Source organism: Rhodamnia argentea, chromosome 7 (assembly GCF_020921035.1).
Source record: "Rhodamnia argentea isolate NSW1041297 chromosome 7, ASM2092103v1, whole genome shotgun sequence".
NCBI lineage: Eukaryota > Viridiplantae > Streptophyta > Magnoliopsida > Myrtales > Myrtaceae > Rhodamnia > Rhodamnia argentea.
The window spans coordinates 23,258,801-23,276,259 of NC_063156.1; the positions used below are offsets into that span (position 1 = coordinate 23,258,801).

General features: G+C 38.1%; 1 protein-coding gene across 2 annotated transcripts; it reads left to right on the forward strand.

Moving 5' to 3' along the window:
* The first annotated feature begins 103 nt into the window (after positions 1-103).
* Positions 104-7,026, forward strand: LOC115734821. Of its 2 annotated transcripts, none has more exons than XM_048282520.1 (14): positions 104-573; positions 1,399-1,513; positions 1,621-1,705; positions 2,007-2,091; positions 2,822-2,891; positions 3,296-3,365; positions 4,184-4,229; positions 4,546-4,795; positions 4,923-5,128; positions 5,237-5,311; positions 5,434-5,503; positions 5,633-5,713; positions 6,397-6,476; positions 6,590-7,026. In XM_048282520.1, the coding sequence occupies exons 1-14, from the start codon at positions 455-457 to the stop codon at positions 6,666-6,668; spliced, it is 1,431 nt and encodes a 476-aa protein (XP_048138477.1). In that variant the 5' UTR covers positions 104-454; the 3' UTR covers positions 6,669-7,026. The 2 variants fall into 2 exon arrangements, with proteins under 2 accessions (XP_048138477.1, XP_030521631.2); XM_030665771.2 differs by having other exon boundaries at positions 106-573; positions 1,399-1,489.
* The last annotated feature ends 10,433 nt before the right edge of the window (positions 7,027-17,459 follow it).

Below are 17,459 nucleotides of genomic sequence, written 5' to 3' on the forward strand. Positions count from 1 at the left end.
GGTCCGTCGTCGGTCGAAGCAGCGTGGTGAAGTGAACCGGTTCGTGAGGCGAACCGGTCCGGTGGTGGCGTGAGCTTTACTTTGCCGTGAAAGGAAAGTCATCACAGAGAGCGAGAGGGAGAGAGAGGGGAGAGGGGAGAGGGCTAACGAATCCTCAGTAAATGCGTTTTGTTTTATGTCAATCAATAAAAGAATCCGAAAGAAACGAATCCCAGAGTGAATGCGTAAACAGAAGAACCCAAAACGATTAGCTGGCGAGGGAGAGGGATTGAAGACGTCGAGGTTCCTCCCATGGCGCTCACTCTGACTTCCTTCAATCGTTAGACTGGGAAGGAAGCGATTCGGTTGATTAGGGCTTCGGTTTCTCGCTCTTTGGTGGGAATCGGATCGAGTCTTCTTCTCCTTTGGTTCATGAATTGGTGAGCGAAGGGGGACTGTGGAAAGCAGCGGACAGATGATGAGCTGGCGAAGGGTGTTGAAGTCCGTACAGGCGCTGGTGGCGCACAGCCTCCTGCTCGCCTTCACTCTCCTGCTCGTTCTCAAGCTCGGTTACGTCGTCTCCTACTCCTGGTGGTCAGTTCTCTGCTAGTTCGCTATTGATGCGTAGGGGGAATGTCCTGTCTCATATCTCTGTGGTTGATGATTTCGATGATTTCTAGGTCTTGTCAGCTGAGGCTCTGTTGATTGAGTCTTTTGTGTGTTAAAGGTGTTAATTGTGCGATTGATTGGGTCCGAGCTGCGTTTCTTTTTCTGGGCAAGGAACCTTTTTTTTTGTCCCTTTCCTAATTTCTTTGTGGTCCGCAAAAACATTCTTAGTCTAATCGCCAGTCTCTTCTTGACGGACAGTGACTTGCGTTGGATTTCATGAATTCCTGTGTTCTATTGATGCTTGACCCTGTATGCGCGTTTCTTGTACGCCAATTAAGCGCATGATTCTTCCAAAATAGAAAAGAAATCCAGGACTCGGTTTTCTTTTCATGATTTAGGCACTAAGTTATGGCTCTTGGGAGTTCTTTACCCCTATCATTGAGAATTGGCGAATGCAATCTTGCAATATGGTTTTATCGATGGGAAGGGATGTAGGAACTTATGAGGAGGTGATAATCAATTTAACAGTGCTTAAGCCATTAATCTTGTGAACATCGGAATTATGTTACTTGTTAATGCTCCTGTATGGGATGTCACGCAAGACTGAAGAAACCAGCGATTAAGCATGCTAAATTAAGTTTCAAAGATGCAGATTTGTTAGACGCATGACAAGTGATCACACCTGTTGGTGTCCTTTGGAAATCCTGTAGCATCTATGTGCATTGACATGTCTTCAACATTGCTTGGTCACTACTTTCTTTTTTTCCTCAAGTAATATGGGGGTTAACATACGCCGACTTTGACATGCAGGATAATCTTTTTGCCGCTTTGGGTATTTCATGCAGTTATTGCCAGAGGAAGATTTTCATTACCAGCACCGTCAGTTCCTCATAATCGTCATGTAGGTCCTATAGAGCTTCCAAAAGCGTGGTTCTTTCTGCCCTGCTCATCCTGTCCTTGTTTGTTAATATGTCAAAACTTAATCTTGTAGCAAGACTCTGGGACTTTATTGACTTTTCTCTCTTTGGACAGTGGGCCCCTTGCCATGCCATTGTGGCGACACCTTTGCTTGTTGCATTTGAATTGCTTCTTTGTATATATCTGGAGAGCGTTTATGGTACAGTCTACCTTCTTTGTATCATTGGTTTGTTAGACTTTGGATTATCCTATGTTTTTCCAGTTTTTCTGAACTGCCATGCCCACTCAGAATTGCATACTTTGTGTATCTGCCAATATCTTTGCATGGAATATTTGTGCTGTCTCATTGGTCTTTCCACGCTTTCCTGATGCATTCCTGTTGTTTTGTGGATTCATCTTCTCTTTTTCTTTGTAAGAGTGGGATATTCCTGAGAATTATGAACTATCATTTTGAGTTATAACTGATCTCCTTCATTTTCTCTGTTTCCTTTCTTGTGCAGTTCATAGGTATCCTGCTGTGAACTTGAAGATCGTCTTTCTTCCTTTGTTGGCACTGGAAATAATTATTCTTATTGACAACTTTAGGTATGTTCTCTTGCAATTGTTGATTTATGCTACTATTGATGGAAGACTGCTAGACATTTTTTTTTAAGTGGTTTAATTTAATTTATTTGCGAGCACTACATGTTCTCTCTTTTTGGCTTGTGCATATCATTAAGATGGATAATGGCATGATCAATCAAGAAATGAAGTCATCTTTACATCGGTATTAAGATTGAAATTGTAGAAATATTGGTGGGATAGTTTGGTGGCCGGTTTGCATAGGATGATCTGCATGCTTATACAGACTAACTTGGGGAACAGAATAAGAATCTGGATTGTTGCTTGAGTTTGCGCTTGGGTGTTCTCATAGGCACTGTCTTATCTTATTGATTTGTTATAGAAGCAATTCTCAGTCAACTGCATTAATCAGCGAGTATGTATCTGTTTAATCTTTATGTCACAGTCTCTTTCTATACATACATTTAATGCCCGTAACGCGATTGGTGATATTGTTGAATTCATCATCTTTCTCTTCCTGCACCATCAAATACCATCTCACTGGAACTGATCTTGGAGCTTGTTAGTCTCTCTTTCTGTTGGTGTACTTTTTGAAGTTCTTTTAACCATCATGAAGTCACAAAGTATTTGGTGCTATAGCCTACAGTACTCTCCTTTTGGACTTAGGTCTCCAGAAGCCTTTTTTGTCCCATGCCTAGTGCAGTAGTGGTTTGCTGAACCTCATGTCTGATAGCTCAACTTCGATGGTTTACAGAATGTGTAGGGCTCTGATGCCGGGGGATGATGAAAGCATGAGTGACGAGGCAATATGGGAGACACTTCCTGTAAGTTGTTTTAATTCGGTGAAAATATCATTAACCTATACCTGGACACTGGAAAGCTATTTTTCGATGCATGCTTTATATCGTTTTTTTCCATGTTTCATTCTAACTGCTTAGATGACAGTTGTTCCTATTTTTGACGTGTTACCTGTTACATTTTCTGGGATATTGGCATCAATTTTATGTAGGGATGATGATCTGGTAGAATTACACTTCGGATGGCATACTATGGCAAGTTGTTGGGGTGTTTAGCGGGACCACCTTTGTATCTGAAATATCTCCTAGACAGGGCATTGACCTGTCTTTTTTCTCAAGCATTTTCACTGATTCATGCTCTCTGGTGCCCTTTTTTCTTTTCATAGTTTAAGAATGCATTACTGATGAGTTGTTAATCTCTTTGCTGACAGCACTTCTGGGTTGCAATCTCCATGATCTTCTTTGTCGCTGCCACAGTCTTCACCTTGCTTAAGCTGTGTGGTACATTAAGCTAAACTTTTATCAATCGTTGTTTGATAACTTCCAACTAGAAGTGGTTTTGGTGATGAAGGTTGATGCCTAGTTATATATGGAGAGGTGCTAATCCCACTTATTTATGTGGAGGTGGACAGGCAATTGTTGTTAATGTCCTAAGGGTCTTGCCAAATACATGTGATTGTCTGTGAATTCACAGTCTGCCATGCATGCACTGGAAAATATGTAGTAAGGATGTTTTACTTGTCTTGTATCTTTATCCCGTTTCCCGCATATACCTCTTCTGATATCTACAATTTTCGTATTTGAACCAAACTATTCTTTACTTGTTCGCATTTAATTCAACTTGCAATTTGTCAAGGGCTAATATGTCCTGTATGTTTAATGCAGTTTAGGTTGATGTTCTGCACTTTGTACTTGACAGTACCACTAGACAAGTGTTTGTTGCTGAATTTTTTTTTTTTTTAAAAGTGGTGATTTCTCTAGTGTGATAGTTGCCTCTCCAGTTTTGACATAGAGAAGACTTAGCAGATGTGATTTTTGTTGTCTGGATTCAGATGATTTACAAATTTAGTAATAGTATCATAGAGAAGATTACTGGCATTTGCATCTTCTGAAAGTGCAACTTTCAATTAGTTTGGCCATTTATGTGTCTTCTCCAACATCTTCTAATCTCAAATAAATTTTCAAACGTGACAGCAAGAATAGGTTTACAATACTAAAATCACTTAACTGTTTAATCTGAAGGACCAAAGAAGTTGGGAGGCTGCCTATATAACCTTTCGAAAAGTCCATGTTAACCTTTTCTCTTATTTTGTTCTCAGGAGATGTCGGTGCTCTTGGCTGGTGGGACTTATTTATAAATTTTGGGTACATACTTGTCAATCTCTGTGCGATACTTTTATTGTGTGGATTAATTACTTTACATCTGGAGTTTAGCCCCAACTGTTAGATCTATGCAGTACCCAGTTTTTTAGATTCTTGGCAAGTTATAGTTCAACCTTTTCTATTCATCCTAGCGAATTTTGATTCTTGAAACATACAATCTGCTCTTGCAAAAAAAAGTCAAATGATGAATGTTGATTCCGTTTTTCGAACTTTGTGCTTTGGTTGCTCCTCAACTGAACATCTATGTTTCCTGTGAGTTTTGCGACAGAAGATGAAGTAACATCGCCTTTTTCTGCAGCATTGCAGAGTGCTTTGCCTTCCTTGTTTGTACTAAGTGGTCCAATCCCATAATACATCGAAATTCTCGCATAAGGGAGCCCAGCTCGTCTTCTGCAACTATTACATATCTCGACTGGAACAGTGGCTTAGTAGTTTCATCAAGTGAGAATCAGAATGAGGATCGACTATGTGGTTTGCCAGAAATTGGCGGCCACATTATGAAACTTCCAATTATTGGTTTCCAGGTCCTCCTTTGTATGCGCTTAGAGGTGTGTACACAAATACTGTTATAGCTAAGTATTTGACATCTCCCTGTCTTGTTTAAACGATAAGATGCTATGACATGATGCTGGAACACTTTCTTTTGACAGTTTCTTTATTTGTTATAAATTTCAGGGGACACCTTCTGCTGCTAGATATATACCAGTCCCAATTCTTTTCTCTCCACTGTTCCTTTTGCAAGGTACTGCTGTACTATTTGCTGCTTCTAGGTTAGTGGAAAGAATAGTTCTTCTTCTGCGGAGCGGTGCTGGTGCTGGAAGATACTTTTTATATTCGTCAAGAGTTCATGACTGTCTAGCATTCCTGCACCACGGTTCCCGGTAATGACATGTTTAACCAAATGATACTATGCATGCCATCGAACAAATAAAATGTGATCATCTGCTTTGCAAGTTATTCTTACTGCATGTGTGACACATGTTCATCAGGCTGTTGGGATGGTGGTCAATTGATGAGGGAAGCCGTGAGGAACAAGCCCGGCTGTTCCAAGAGGGTGCTTCTGGGTAGGTTTTACCTTTGCTATTAAATATCTTCTTTGACTTGCTTAGTTTTCATTCTACTGCTTTCACAATGCACCTTTTTATGGTGTTTTCTTTTCCATTGGTCTGCACTTTTATCTCTGCAGCTATAACACCTTTTGTGGTTATCCACCAGAAGTAGTTAAAAAAATGCCTAAAAGGGATCTAGCTGAGGAGGTATGGCTCTCCATCTTCCTTTCTTTGATATAGCTACATTAGAAAGAATATCTTATATTGATCTGCCCAAAACTTTGTCCGCATCATTTTTGTTGAAATAAGGAGTGACCATTGCATTTTGTTTTTTAGGTTTGGAGACTTCAAGCAGCTCTAGGTGAGCAAACAGAAATTACAAAATTCAGCCAGCAGGAATTCGAAAGACTTCAAAATGTAAGGGCTTATCAATTTTTATTTTTTCTGCCACTTTTTCAGTGAACCATGATTAGTTGCAATTCTAGGCATTGTCGGGGCTCATAATATAAGTTTCTGCGTCCACCATAGATGTATGTGAAAGGTGATGCCTTCACTTGCTTCAAAATCACAACTAGAACACTTCAGGAATTTCTTGTTTTCACATGGATCTTTACATCTGTTGAAGACTGATAGCTGGGCAATCATTCTTTAAGAGGGTTGTAAGTCTGCAAAGTTGAGCTTTATCCCCTTGGTGTCATTGAAAGGCAACGAATTGAAACATCCCCTGCACCCTTCACTGCTGTTTTAGGCCAAAAAGATAGTAAACACGGGTAATAAGACGCTTTATGCCCCAGAAGACCCCTTGTTTCAAAGAGAGGTTTGTTGACTTTTGTATTTTAGGGAGATCCCTTCTCCCAATTGCTCATTTATTTTGGATTGAGGCCCCAGCATTATGGATCATATAACCTTGGCTCCTTTACGATGAACTTACTGATTACTGGAGTTAATACAATGTCGGACAGTGGAATTCTCATTTCTCCTTGGTATTTTCATAAATGTGGAAGAAGTAACCTCTGCTGAAGACTATTTTCACTGTATACGGTATGAATTTAGAGTTGGTGCAGTTTAATCTTGTAAGCTTTTTCTTCATAATTTGGCAGGAGAAAGTCTTGTGTAGGGTTTGTTTTGAGAGAGAAATTAGCATCGTGTTGCTTCCTTGTCGTCACCGTGTTCTTTGCAGGTATGGTTATGTAAATGGGGGCTGTTTAAAGTTTCTCTTCGTTATTATACCTCCATACAGCAGATTTTCTCTCTTCTCTCGTATCATGGCTTGTTTTTCTCTATGTGGTGCAGTACATGCTGTGACAAATGTAAGAAGTGCCCAATTTGCCGTGTTTCCATAGAGGAGCGGTTACCTGTATATGATGTTTAGGTATAATCTTGCAAATCTCTTTTCTCGCTTTTTATCTGATTTTCTTTTTAGATAAATCAGCTGGAGTGGGGCTAGCAGATGGTTAAAGAACTCTTAACCAAACTGATGTCTATACAGATACTTAGTAGATGGTGTTACTGGTTTTAGTAAAGCATTAGCGAATTTTCAGAATAAAAAATTCTTATCTGTTATTATTTTTGTTTTGTTTTATATGTCTTTCATTCAAAATTGTAAATGCTCTGTACTTGTATCTTGAGTTCTGTTGACAGTTTTGGCTCTTGAATGCTTCGGCGCTACATTGTATAAATGGCATAGGTTGTATAGATAGCTTAATCCTAATGACCCAAGGTTGATTGCTCCTCTTGTGCCACAATCTTTGTAGTTTTCAGCGGGTTTGCGTGGAAAATATTACATCTCTACTAACGCTTTCACGTCACGTGGCATTCTTTTTTACGTCTCTACCATTAGTATGGAGTACCAGTGGGATCGGCCCTAACCTCCGATTAGTTAGGCGATGATCATCAATGGGATGATGTTATGGTTATTCAAGTGAAAGGTCATTGCGGGAGTCGTGTCATTTTGTTGTTGCCAAAATATTTCAATGTCAAATCATGTCGAATCATGTCAGTATCGAGCTAGTCGCGTCGAGTAGGGTTCTCAAGTCATGTCAAGAATTAACAGCTTTACTTTTTTTTTTTTTTTTTTTTTGGGGGGGGAGAGGGGTCAGAGCAGCTCTACTTGAGAAGCTCTTTTAGTCTTTTAAGAATTCCAGATTGCCATTCTTTTACTATTCATACACCAACCCACATTCACATGCATGTTCCCGCCCTGCTGGCTGCCTCATATTTCAAGTGAACTATTGTTTACCAGAAATAAGGAGTAATAATAATTGGGATAAGAATACTAAAAATGTCATAATTTTTGTACAGTTCACTTAAATGTCATTTTTTCCTTTCCTCTCATTTGAATAGCATGTCGAAGTAAAATCGTTTACTTTAGTGCCTATTTTGGCAATTTGTCTTCTGTGGATTTTTCGTTTAATTTCTCAATCTAACATGACTTTGTATAAAATAAATTGAAATCTAACCTGTAATTTCTTCGTCAAACATAGCAAGGGTATTGACAAAGAAATTCAAATTATTTGAGAGAACTTTTGGCTAATTTTAGTAAATACGAAGGATGCTTGCAATTGCAACCTTTGCTTCTTGGTTGCATCCTCGGGAGCATCTAAATGGGATGCTAAGGGTGTATTTGACAACGGTTCTAAGTAGAAATGATGTTTTCTGATTTTGTTTCCGGGAACAATTTCTTAGCAAAAGAATGCGTTTGGTAAATGTATAAAATTTTTATTTTCGAAATAGAAAAAGAAGATAAGTGCATACCATGGTACAAACCTAAAAATTTCTATTCCCAATATTTTTATTTAATTATAAAAATGTCGGTAGAGGTGGCGGGGATCGATGAGCTGTGGCGGTGATCGGCAACCGGCGTGGGCGAGGGGCAGTGGACTTGTGGTTGTAGAGACAAGTATTAAGAGCTTATTTTTCTAAAATGATATTGGTTCTTTTTTGTTCTCGAAAACAAAGAAGCTATTTTTTTTTTTTACTTCTTGTTTCTGTTTTCGAGAAAAAAAAATTAATTTACATTTTCAAATTGATTTTCATTTTTTTTTCTATTTTAGGGAACAAAATAATAGAAAAATATAGAATCAGAAACGTTACCAAACGCACCTTAAATAAGCTTTCTCCTCCATTGAGTTATCACCAAATGATTACCGATAGTGATGGCGACGGAAATATGCCTCGTAGCCTCCTCCACGAAACCACCAAGCTCAAGAAATGCGAGAACACCACTTAAAGTTGCTCATCTCTTTGATGGAAAATTTTATAAAAGGGATTCAAGTGCTCTCATTTTCTCAATTAAGTGCTTGAAGTTGACCTTATTTCAAATAAAAGCATAAACCGCACTCATTGTGTCAAAAAAGAGCTTGAAGTGCACATTATTTCAAATAATAGCTTGAAGTGACTATACTAGTCTAAAAAAATGGCCCGAGTCACTTTAGTTAGGGGCATTTTGATCATTTAAATTTTATTTTATTTTTTTCATTTTCTATTTTTTAAGATATTTTGAAAAAAAAAATAAGAAAAAAAAAATAAAGAATGCAAGCGGGAGGATTGACCTCACGCTTGTGGTCGTCGAGGACACCGGGGCCTTGGCGAGGGCCGACGATCTTGCCGACCGGAGGTGGCCCTCGCCCGAGCCGGGAGAGGGCCATAGCCATCACGTGTGACCGGCCCGAGGTGCGCCATTTACCCGGGTCTTGGCTGATTTCTAGATTTGGACGAGGGTCAGGTGCCCTCGCCCGCGACCGGATTTGGGTGCGCCTTCTACCCAGTTCTCGGCCAATAGCTGCAACCCTCGCCTCTAGTTGGCGGAGTAGTAGGCCATGCTGCCGCCCCACCGGTGGTGGGGTAGTAGCCAGAGGAGGTCCTCCTGCTTGTGTGTTTTTATTTTAATTTAATTTAAAAAAATTAGATTAAATTTATATTTTTACAAATATGCCCTTAATTGGCCAGAAAATTTGGCTTGCCGGCGAAGTGGAAACAACCATAGCCACTTCGGGCCCTTCTTTAAGACAATGATGCACTTCAAGTCATTATTTGAAATAAAGTCCACTTCATGCCTTTATTTAAGAAAATGTAGGCACTTGGGGCTCTTTTTTGAAATTTACCCTCTCTTTGAACAAAAAAAAAAGTTGCTCATATCTCTCTTAACATTTGCCGCCCACTCTTTCCTCTTATACAACGGCCTACACCTTCTCCCTTTCGAGACCCTCACTCTCGAATCCCACCTCCGTCTTGCATCCTCCTCCCTCGACTCTGTCATCTCCCTCCTCTCCCTCCCACCACCACCGAAACCCCTCCCTTCTACACGGCGGGATCATAGGTTGACACAATCATGAACCCCTTTTCTTGCTTCTACCTCGTTGCGATTTTGATGAGATGATTTGCCTAATTAGAAGAATTGGGGTTCCATTAGAGTTGTTGAAGAAGCAAGTGGAATTTTGCCTCACATTTTTAAATTAGGCTAGGGTTGTTCAATTAGATATGTAAACAATATTGTTTGCTTTCTCAATTGCTGACTTCAATTTATAGGTGTGCCACGTCGGATGATAAATTCTTAATTTATGCCATATCTGATTTATGGCAAGGCAAACGCGATGCATTGAAGTGATCAATTTTTGTGGCATTCAAATGAGCGAAATATAGCATTTAGGTTGCAGAAGTGATCAAATAGTTAAATAGATAGAACAATGAAATAAATTTGATACCGGATTTATGTGGTTCTAACATTCACGAGAGAATATCAAAGGATTGCACTATTTGTGAAGAGAAACAAAGAAGATTACAACCACGTCACTCAAGGGAGATCTACGCGGTTCTGACATACAACATTTAGCCCCACAATATGTCACGAAATTATTTTCCAATATCATGAAAGGATTACACAAATCTTACTGCAATATTTAATTGGCTTCAACACTCTATTGCTTATGGGTGTAATTCACGGGAAATCAACTCTTAGATACTATTCACAATGAAGACACTACTTATATAGATGAGTAAAATAGGAAACATATTTTTAGAAAAATTACTCAACTAGGAAAACAACTTAATTAGGAAAGTTTTCTTTTTGGGCTCAAACTCGAGATATATTTTAATAAGTTAAGTGAGCGTAGTACGAAAATTATGTGGTGGAAAGAACTAGGCTATAATTGGCCAAGAACTTCACCTATTCGGGATCTATTTCTTCCCAAAAACTAAACTGAAACAAAATTGACTTAACCCTAGTAACAATCGATAGTATATTCCATCTCTTCTACCTCAAATAAATAAATATAATGCTGAAATTTTAAAGAGACAAGGAAAAAACAATACCAAAAATTTTTATGTGGAAAACTCAATGAGGGAAAAATCACGGATAGCTTAAAAAACTTTTACTAATCACCAAAAATAGTAGGATGCACAAAGGTTCTTCTCTAATCACACAAGAAAGGCTCAACATCAGCAATACAACAATATTTTGTCACGGGAATGTGGATTAACACAAATGGAGTAAAAAACCCTCATCGCGATTGGAGAAAACGAGAAACAATTTGCAAAGGTTTTCAATGAATGAAACCGATCAACTCATATATCTCATCTCACAAACAACATACTGAAAGTTGAGCCAATTTCGACAACGTTTGGCCACCGAATCATTGTCGGGAGCTGCCATCTTCTTCCTCTCTTCGCCGCATTCATTCTTCTAGGTGAAAAACACACACACACACACACACACACACACACACACACTCTCTCTCTCTCTCTCTCTCTCTCTCTCTCTCTCTGAACAACCTTTACTTTTTTTCTTTTTCTTTTTGACTTTTTGACTTTTTTTATTATTATATCATGTTAGCTAGGCCTCACAAAGAGGCGGATGCAGTCAACAAATCTTCCCCTCCACCTCATGCGGGGAGTTTCATTTTGCCCGCTTTGTTCCTACAAGAGTCAAGTTTCATCACGAGCTAGGCTTTGATTATCATATCGGATCAATTGTCGTCGGTATGAACTTTCTCAAGTAGAAAGAGATTCTCTTCTAATTTCTCTTGGATCCAATGATATTTCACATCATTATGCTTCGATCTTGAATGCAAAATCGAATTTTTGCTAAGATAGAAAACACTCATACTTTCATAATACAAAACAAACTTCTCTTGCTTCAAGCCCAACTCTTGTGGGAATTTCTACATGCACAAAAATTCCTTACCTCCTTTGATAATAGATATATACTCTAATTCAATCGTAGACAAAGCAACACATTTTTGCAATATTAATTGCCACGAAACTGCTCCCCCTACAAAAGTCATCATGCAACTTGATTTGAACTTTTCGAGAGTAAATGTCATCTGTATAGTCTGCATCCGAATAGCCATTCAACTCAGGCTTTCTATTTTTACAACACAAGCAAAATCTGAAAGTGCCTTTAAGATACTTCAAAACCGATTTAACAATGATCCAATGCTCTTTGCTTGCATTTGAGGAAAAAAAAACCATCGCAACACCAACTGCATAAGTAATATTCAGTCTTGTACAAACCATGACATAACTCAAGCTACTCACCACTGATGCATAAGAAATTTTCATCATTTCTTTATTCTCTTTCTCACTTGGAGGATACTATTTACTAATTACCTAAAATGGACAGCAAGTGAAGCACTTACCGATTTAGATGTGCTCATGTTGAATCTTTCTAGCAACTTTTCAATATACTTCTCCTAAGATAGCCAAAGTTCCTTATTCTTCCCATTACGAGTAATTCTCATGTCAAGGATTTTCTTAGCCGGTCACGGATCGTTCAATGTAAAAGCTTTGCTCAAATCATTTTTTAAGCTTTTAATTTTCTTAGCATTATGCCCAATTATCAACATGTCATCCATATAGTGTAAGAGAATAATAAAATTATTATATGTGAATCTTTTCATAAATATACAAGAATCAAGGGTTGGTTTTACCATATCTATGATCTTCCATAAATGATTCAAACTTTATGTACCATATGTCTTTTTCCTCAACCCGCATACAAGATGCTCCTTGCCTTCAGCTTTAAAACACTCTGGCTGCCCCATATATATATATATATATATATATATATATATATATATATATATATATATATATATATATATATATATATCTTCGTCTAAGTCTCTATGAAGAAAAATTGTTTTGCATTAAGACATTTGATTTTTAAATCCAAACTGGCTACCAACCCAAGAACGACTTGAATAGAAGGCATTTTTACAACTAGTGAAAAGATCTCTCCAAAATCAATTCATTTATTCAAATAAACATTGTTCACAGCAAGTCTTGTGTCGTGCTTGCAAACTACTTTCTTCGCCTTCAATACACCAACTTATTTTTTAGTGTTTTCTTGCCCTTAGGCAACTTCACTAATTCAAAATTGTGGTTCTCATGCAAGGATTTGAGCTCCTCTTGCATGGCTTCATGTCACTCAGTCTTTTGATTACGTGACATAGCCTCTTCATAAGTTTCTGGCTCTCATGCATCCGTGAGTAACACATATTTGTACGATTGATATCTTTGTGAAGGACTACATTCCCTCGTAGATATTCTAACTTGAGGTCGGACCAATTGTTCTTTCTCAACCGGCTCGATGGGCTCTGGGTCCGGCTCCATTATTTCACCTGTCTCAACCGAAGAATCAATATTCTATGAGGATCAACATCTTTATGATTTCCATATACTTCTCCATCGAGATTTCCACCCAATACTACAAGAGGATTTAGGCTGAAACTAACATAGTGTCGAGCTATATTCTTTAACCTCCTGTGCTTATTGATGTCTTCAATGGCTTCATACTCAAAGAAACCACATCTCGGCTTCCAATGACTTTCTTTATTGCCGAATCCCGTAACCTGTAGCCAAATGCTTCATGTCTATAACCTAAGAAGATACACTACTTAGATTTGTTGTTAAGCTTGGACCTTTCATTTCTTGAAACATGCATGAATGCCCAACAACCGAAAACTTTTAGATGACCATATGAAACATCTTTCTCTCTGTAAACTCTTTGCGGAATATCCCCCTTAAGAGAAATTGATAGAGAAAGGTTTATCAAGTCCATTGTTGTTCTCATTGCTTCACCCCAGAATGACTTAGGCAACCTTGCATGAGAGAGCGCACACAAAATCTGATCATTAATTGAGCGCACACAAAATCCAAAGTTCATTCTTTCTGCTACTCTATTATTTTGTGGCATTTTCAAACAGCCTTCTCAAGCTTGATACCTTAGTGGTTGCAATAATATTCAAGTGAGCCTCTATATTCACTACCTTGTCAACTTGAACATATTTCAACTTTCGATTTCTCTTTCTACGTTAACATGAAATTGTTTGAAAGCTGTAAGCATATGATCTTTGGATTTCAAAGGAACAACTCACACTTTTCTAGAGCAGTCATTAACAAATGTGACAAAGTATAATGCACCACCAAGTATTCTAACATCCATGCAATAAACATTAGGGTGAACTAAATCAAGTATATCTAAATTTGTGTCTGAGAGGAACTATAAAGTGAGAATCTATGTTGCTTAGCTGTTAGGTAGTTAGTACATTCCTTCTTTTTTCATTCGATGGTAGACAATTCTTTTTAACAAAAGTTTCAAGCCCCTTCTCGCCGAGATGATCAAGTCTCCTATGCTATAGCATTTACCTCTTCCTTGATCAGCTTAGCTTGCATGGTGTAGAGAGTGCATGTCTTTTTGCCCTAAGCTACTATCATGGAAACCTTTAGTCAATTTTCATTTGCCATCATAGAAGGAATTGCGGTAACCATTATCATCTAAGGCACATGTGGAGATAAAGCAAACTTGAATGTCCAGAACATGTCTCACATTTTTCACAAGCAAATTACATCCGACTTTGATTCAAAAGAACGTCTTCATGCCGATAATTTTGGAAATACCAATGTTTCCCATCCTAACATGACCAAAATCACTGCTGCAATGGGATGTGAAGTAGTCATATTATGAGGCGACATGAAATGAAGCTACATAATCAATAATCCAACTAGAGTCTTGGCATGTAAAGTTCACACAAGTATCGTCCCAAATGAACACAAAAATCATCGGATGTAATTGCCGTTGTAACCTGTTGCTACTTTTTCTTTTGATCTTCATTTCTATCATGGGATTGATCTCTCTTTGACAACATGCATTTTCTAGCATAATATCCAATTTTGCCACAATTGTAACACTTCAAATTCTTTCTCAACCTTGATTTTGACATTTCTCTTGACTTGCCTCCTTTATCGAAACTCTGAAAGTTTCTCGATTGATTTCTCCCATGACAAGAGCCTCCGGGTGAGAAGTATAATTCACACCTTTTCTGTTGGTTTCCTCATTGAATAAGCTTTCTTTAACTAAAGCTTATAGAAAACACCGTAAGGAGCAAAATGGTTCAATGCAATAACCAAAGTATCTGAACTATCGGGGAGTGTTCCAAGCATATGATTGCAATTCATCACAAAAATCAATCTCAAGACATTGATTTACCAAATATTGAGATTCACTCAAGTGTTTTGATATGCTATTTTCCCCATTGTATCTCAAATTTACAAAATTATTATCTAAACATGCTTTATTTTATAGGACTCTCCTCTCGTAAAGATCTTGTAATTTCTTCCGCAAAGTCTCAACATTTGTTTGTTGAGCAACATGATGAAAAACATTATCGTCAATCCATTGACGAATTATCCCAACCATTTTCGATCATTCCCTCTCATTCTTTGACTTCCTTGTCTCCTTTAGCCTCGGTGACTTTGGCAATGGACGTTCCCAAAATGGGTACTATCGAATCGGGCGAATTTAATATTAGATGCTTACAAAATTTTTAGCATAATGACATCCGTCCAAGGCTTCCAAATAGAATAATTCGAGGCATCTAACTTAAATATTGTGCAGCTATTTTCCTTCGCTCAATTTAGGTACCCACGCCGGCTCTGATCGCACTTTGTTGGGGAATACCAGGCAATAATTTGTCATGAACTTCACCTACCTAGGACCTATTTTTTTCCCAAAACTAAATCGACACAATTGATTTAACCCTAGCAAAGAACCAACAATATATTTCAGCTATACTACCTCAAAATACGTAAATGTAATGATGAAATGTTAATGAGACAAGGCAAAAACAATAGCAAGATTTTTACGTAGAAAACTCAATGTGGAAAAAATCGCAGTCCACTCAAAAAATTTCTACAATCACCAAGAATAGTAAGATACATAAGGTTATTCTCTAGTCATATAGTAGAGACTCAACATCATCAATACAATAATATTTCATCACCATAAGGTCGATTAACGCAAATGGAGTAAGAAACCCTAAGTGTGATCGGAGAAAAGAAGAAACAATTTGAAACGGTTTTCAACAAATGAAATCGATCAACTCTTATGTCTTGGTCTCATGAACAACATACTAAAATTTGATTCAATTCCAGCAACATTTGGCCTTCGAATCTTTGCCGGAAGCTGCCGTCTTTTTCCGCTCTTCTCTGCATGCGTTTCTCTCAATGAAAGCTCTCTCCCTCCAATATTTTCTTCTATATGAATATCCCTCACTTTCTTTTTTTTGCTTTTAAACTTTTTTTTTTATTATGTTATTTTAGTTAAGCTTGGCAAAAAGGCGGATCCAACCAACATTATAACACTCCTAGTATTCTTATCCCAATGAAAATCACTCTCTAGTTGTACATGTCTGGTACATGGTCCAACTTACAGTTGCGGTTTGATTCATATCAACCAAATATAAAATTATTGATTTTGGAACTTTTGGAATCTTATTTTTAGAAGTTTGAAGGTCTTCCATTTTATATATTTCTTTACTTTCAAATAAATCTTCTAGAATATACTCTTGAGTAAATAAATGCCCGCCTAAGCTTAATGGAGATATTACAACAATTTCTAATTCAATATGGTATCAGAGCCATTTAAGGCTCACACATCTTTTTAACCTTAGCTTTCTTCTTCTTCTTCTTCTTCTTCTTCTTCTACGACGGTGGTCGACATGGCTCTGAATAGCTCCGGCGCTGCCATCCCGAGCAAAAACCCTTCTTCTACATTTTCTTCATTTGGATCTGCTCATCACTTCCTTTCTCTGCGCCTCATATCATCTAATTACTTGCTATGGAAAACATAAGTTGTCTCGTTTCTCAAGGGACAAAATCTCTATGGTCATGTTGATGGAACTAAAATGTGTCCCTACGATAAAGCCCAAGCAGCTTTACGGCGATGACAAGATTCTTCTATCATGATTATTCTAATTGTGTCCCTTTCATAATCGATTTTATCTCTCATTCTAGGTAAATGAATTAGCAAAGCCATCCGTGATGCACTCAATGCTTATTTTGGCTCAGCTTCCGCTACACGCATACCCTCTCTTCATCTCCGTCTTCAACATTTGCAACTAAAGTAGGACGAATCGGTTATTGATTTCCTTCAGCGTGCTAAATCCATTACCGATGAGATGGGCGCTGGAGACAAGCCTCTCGAACTGGAGGATTTCAATGTCTACATCTTCATTGGTATCCGATCTAATCTCTAGGACCTTGTTCTTACATTACTTGATCGTTCTAAGCCAAGGCCTTCTCCTTAGTCACGAGAGTATTAAAGCCTTCCAAAATTTGGAGATCTCCAAGCTTTCCTCTCAGTTAACTTTACTAAAACCAACTTTGCTCAACGAGATTCCTTCACTTTTGCCTCCACCCATCTTGGTTTCTCTTTCTTTGGTCATGATTAGTCCGGATGTCGTGGTGGTTGCGGTGGTTGCTTTGGCCATGGTCGTGGTGCTCAATAAGGTTAACCATGGTGTTCCATCTATCAACTTACAAATGACATTATTAGTACATGCTACTATCGCCCTTTAGGTATGCCTTATTATTTGCCCCCTACACATACTCCTGTGTATACATCATCTTTTCAACCCTCTTATTCTTCCAATGCCAACCTAAGTCATGGCTTTCCCCCTCTTTTACCTTCACTTACCAACACCCTACCTTGGTACCACGACACGAGTGCCTCCCACCATGTCACATGTGATCTACAACTCATCTCTTCCTACGAAGCTTAGAATGGATCAGATTAACTACACGTAACAAATGGTAAGGGTTTGAGAATCACTAACATTGGTACTTCTTCTATTTTGTCATCTACTTCAAATCTTTCTTTACACTT

What these genes read in the sequence shown, in the direction of transcription:
- LOC115734821 (XM_048282520.1), top strand. Translation starts at nt 455, where the DNA reads ATGATGAGCTGGCGAAGGGTGTTGAAGTCCGTACAGGCGCTGGTGGCG. An exon ending in ATATCTGGAGAGCGTTTATG is followed by an intron (nt 1,706 to 2,006) that starts GTACAGTCTACC and finishes TTTCTTGTGCAG; the next exon opens with TTCATAGGTATCCTGCTGTG. An exon ending in TCCTTTGTATGCGCTTAGAG is followed by an intron (nt 4,796 to 4,922) that starts GTGTGTACACAA and finishes TATAAATTTCAG; the next exon opens with GGGACACCTTCTGCTGCTAG.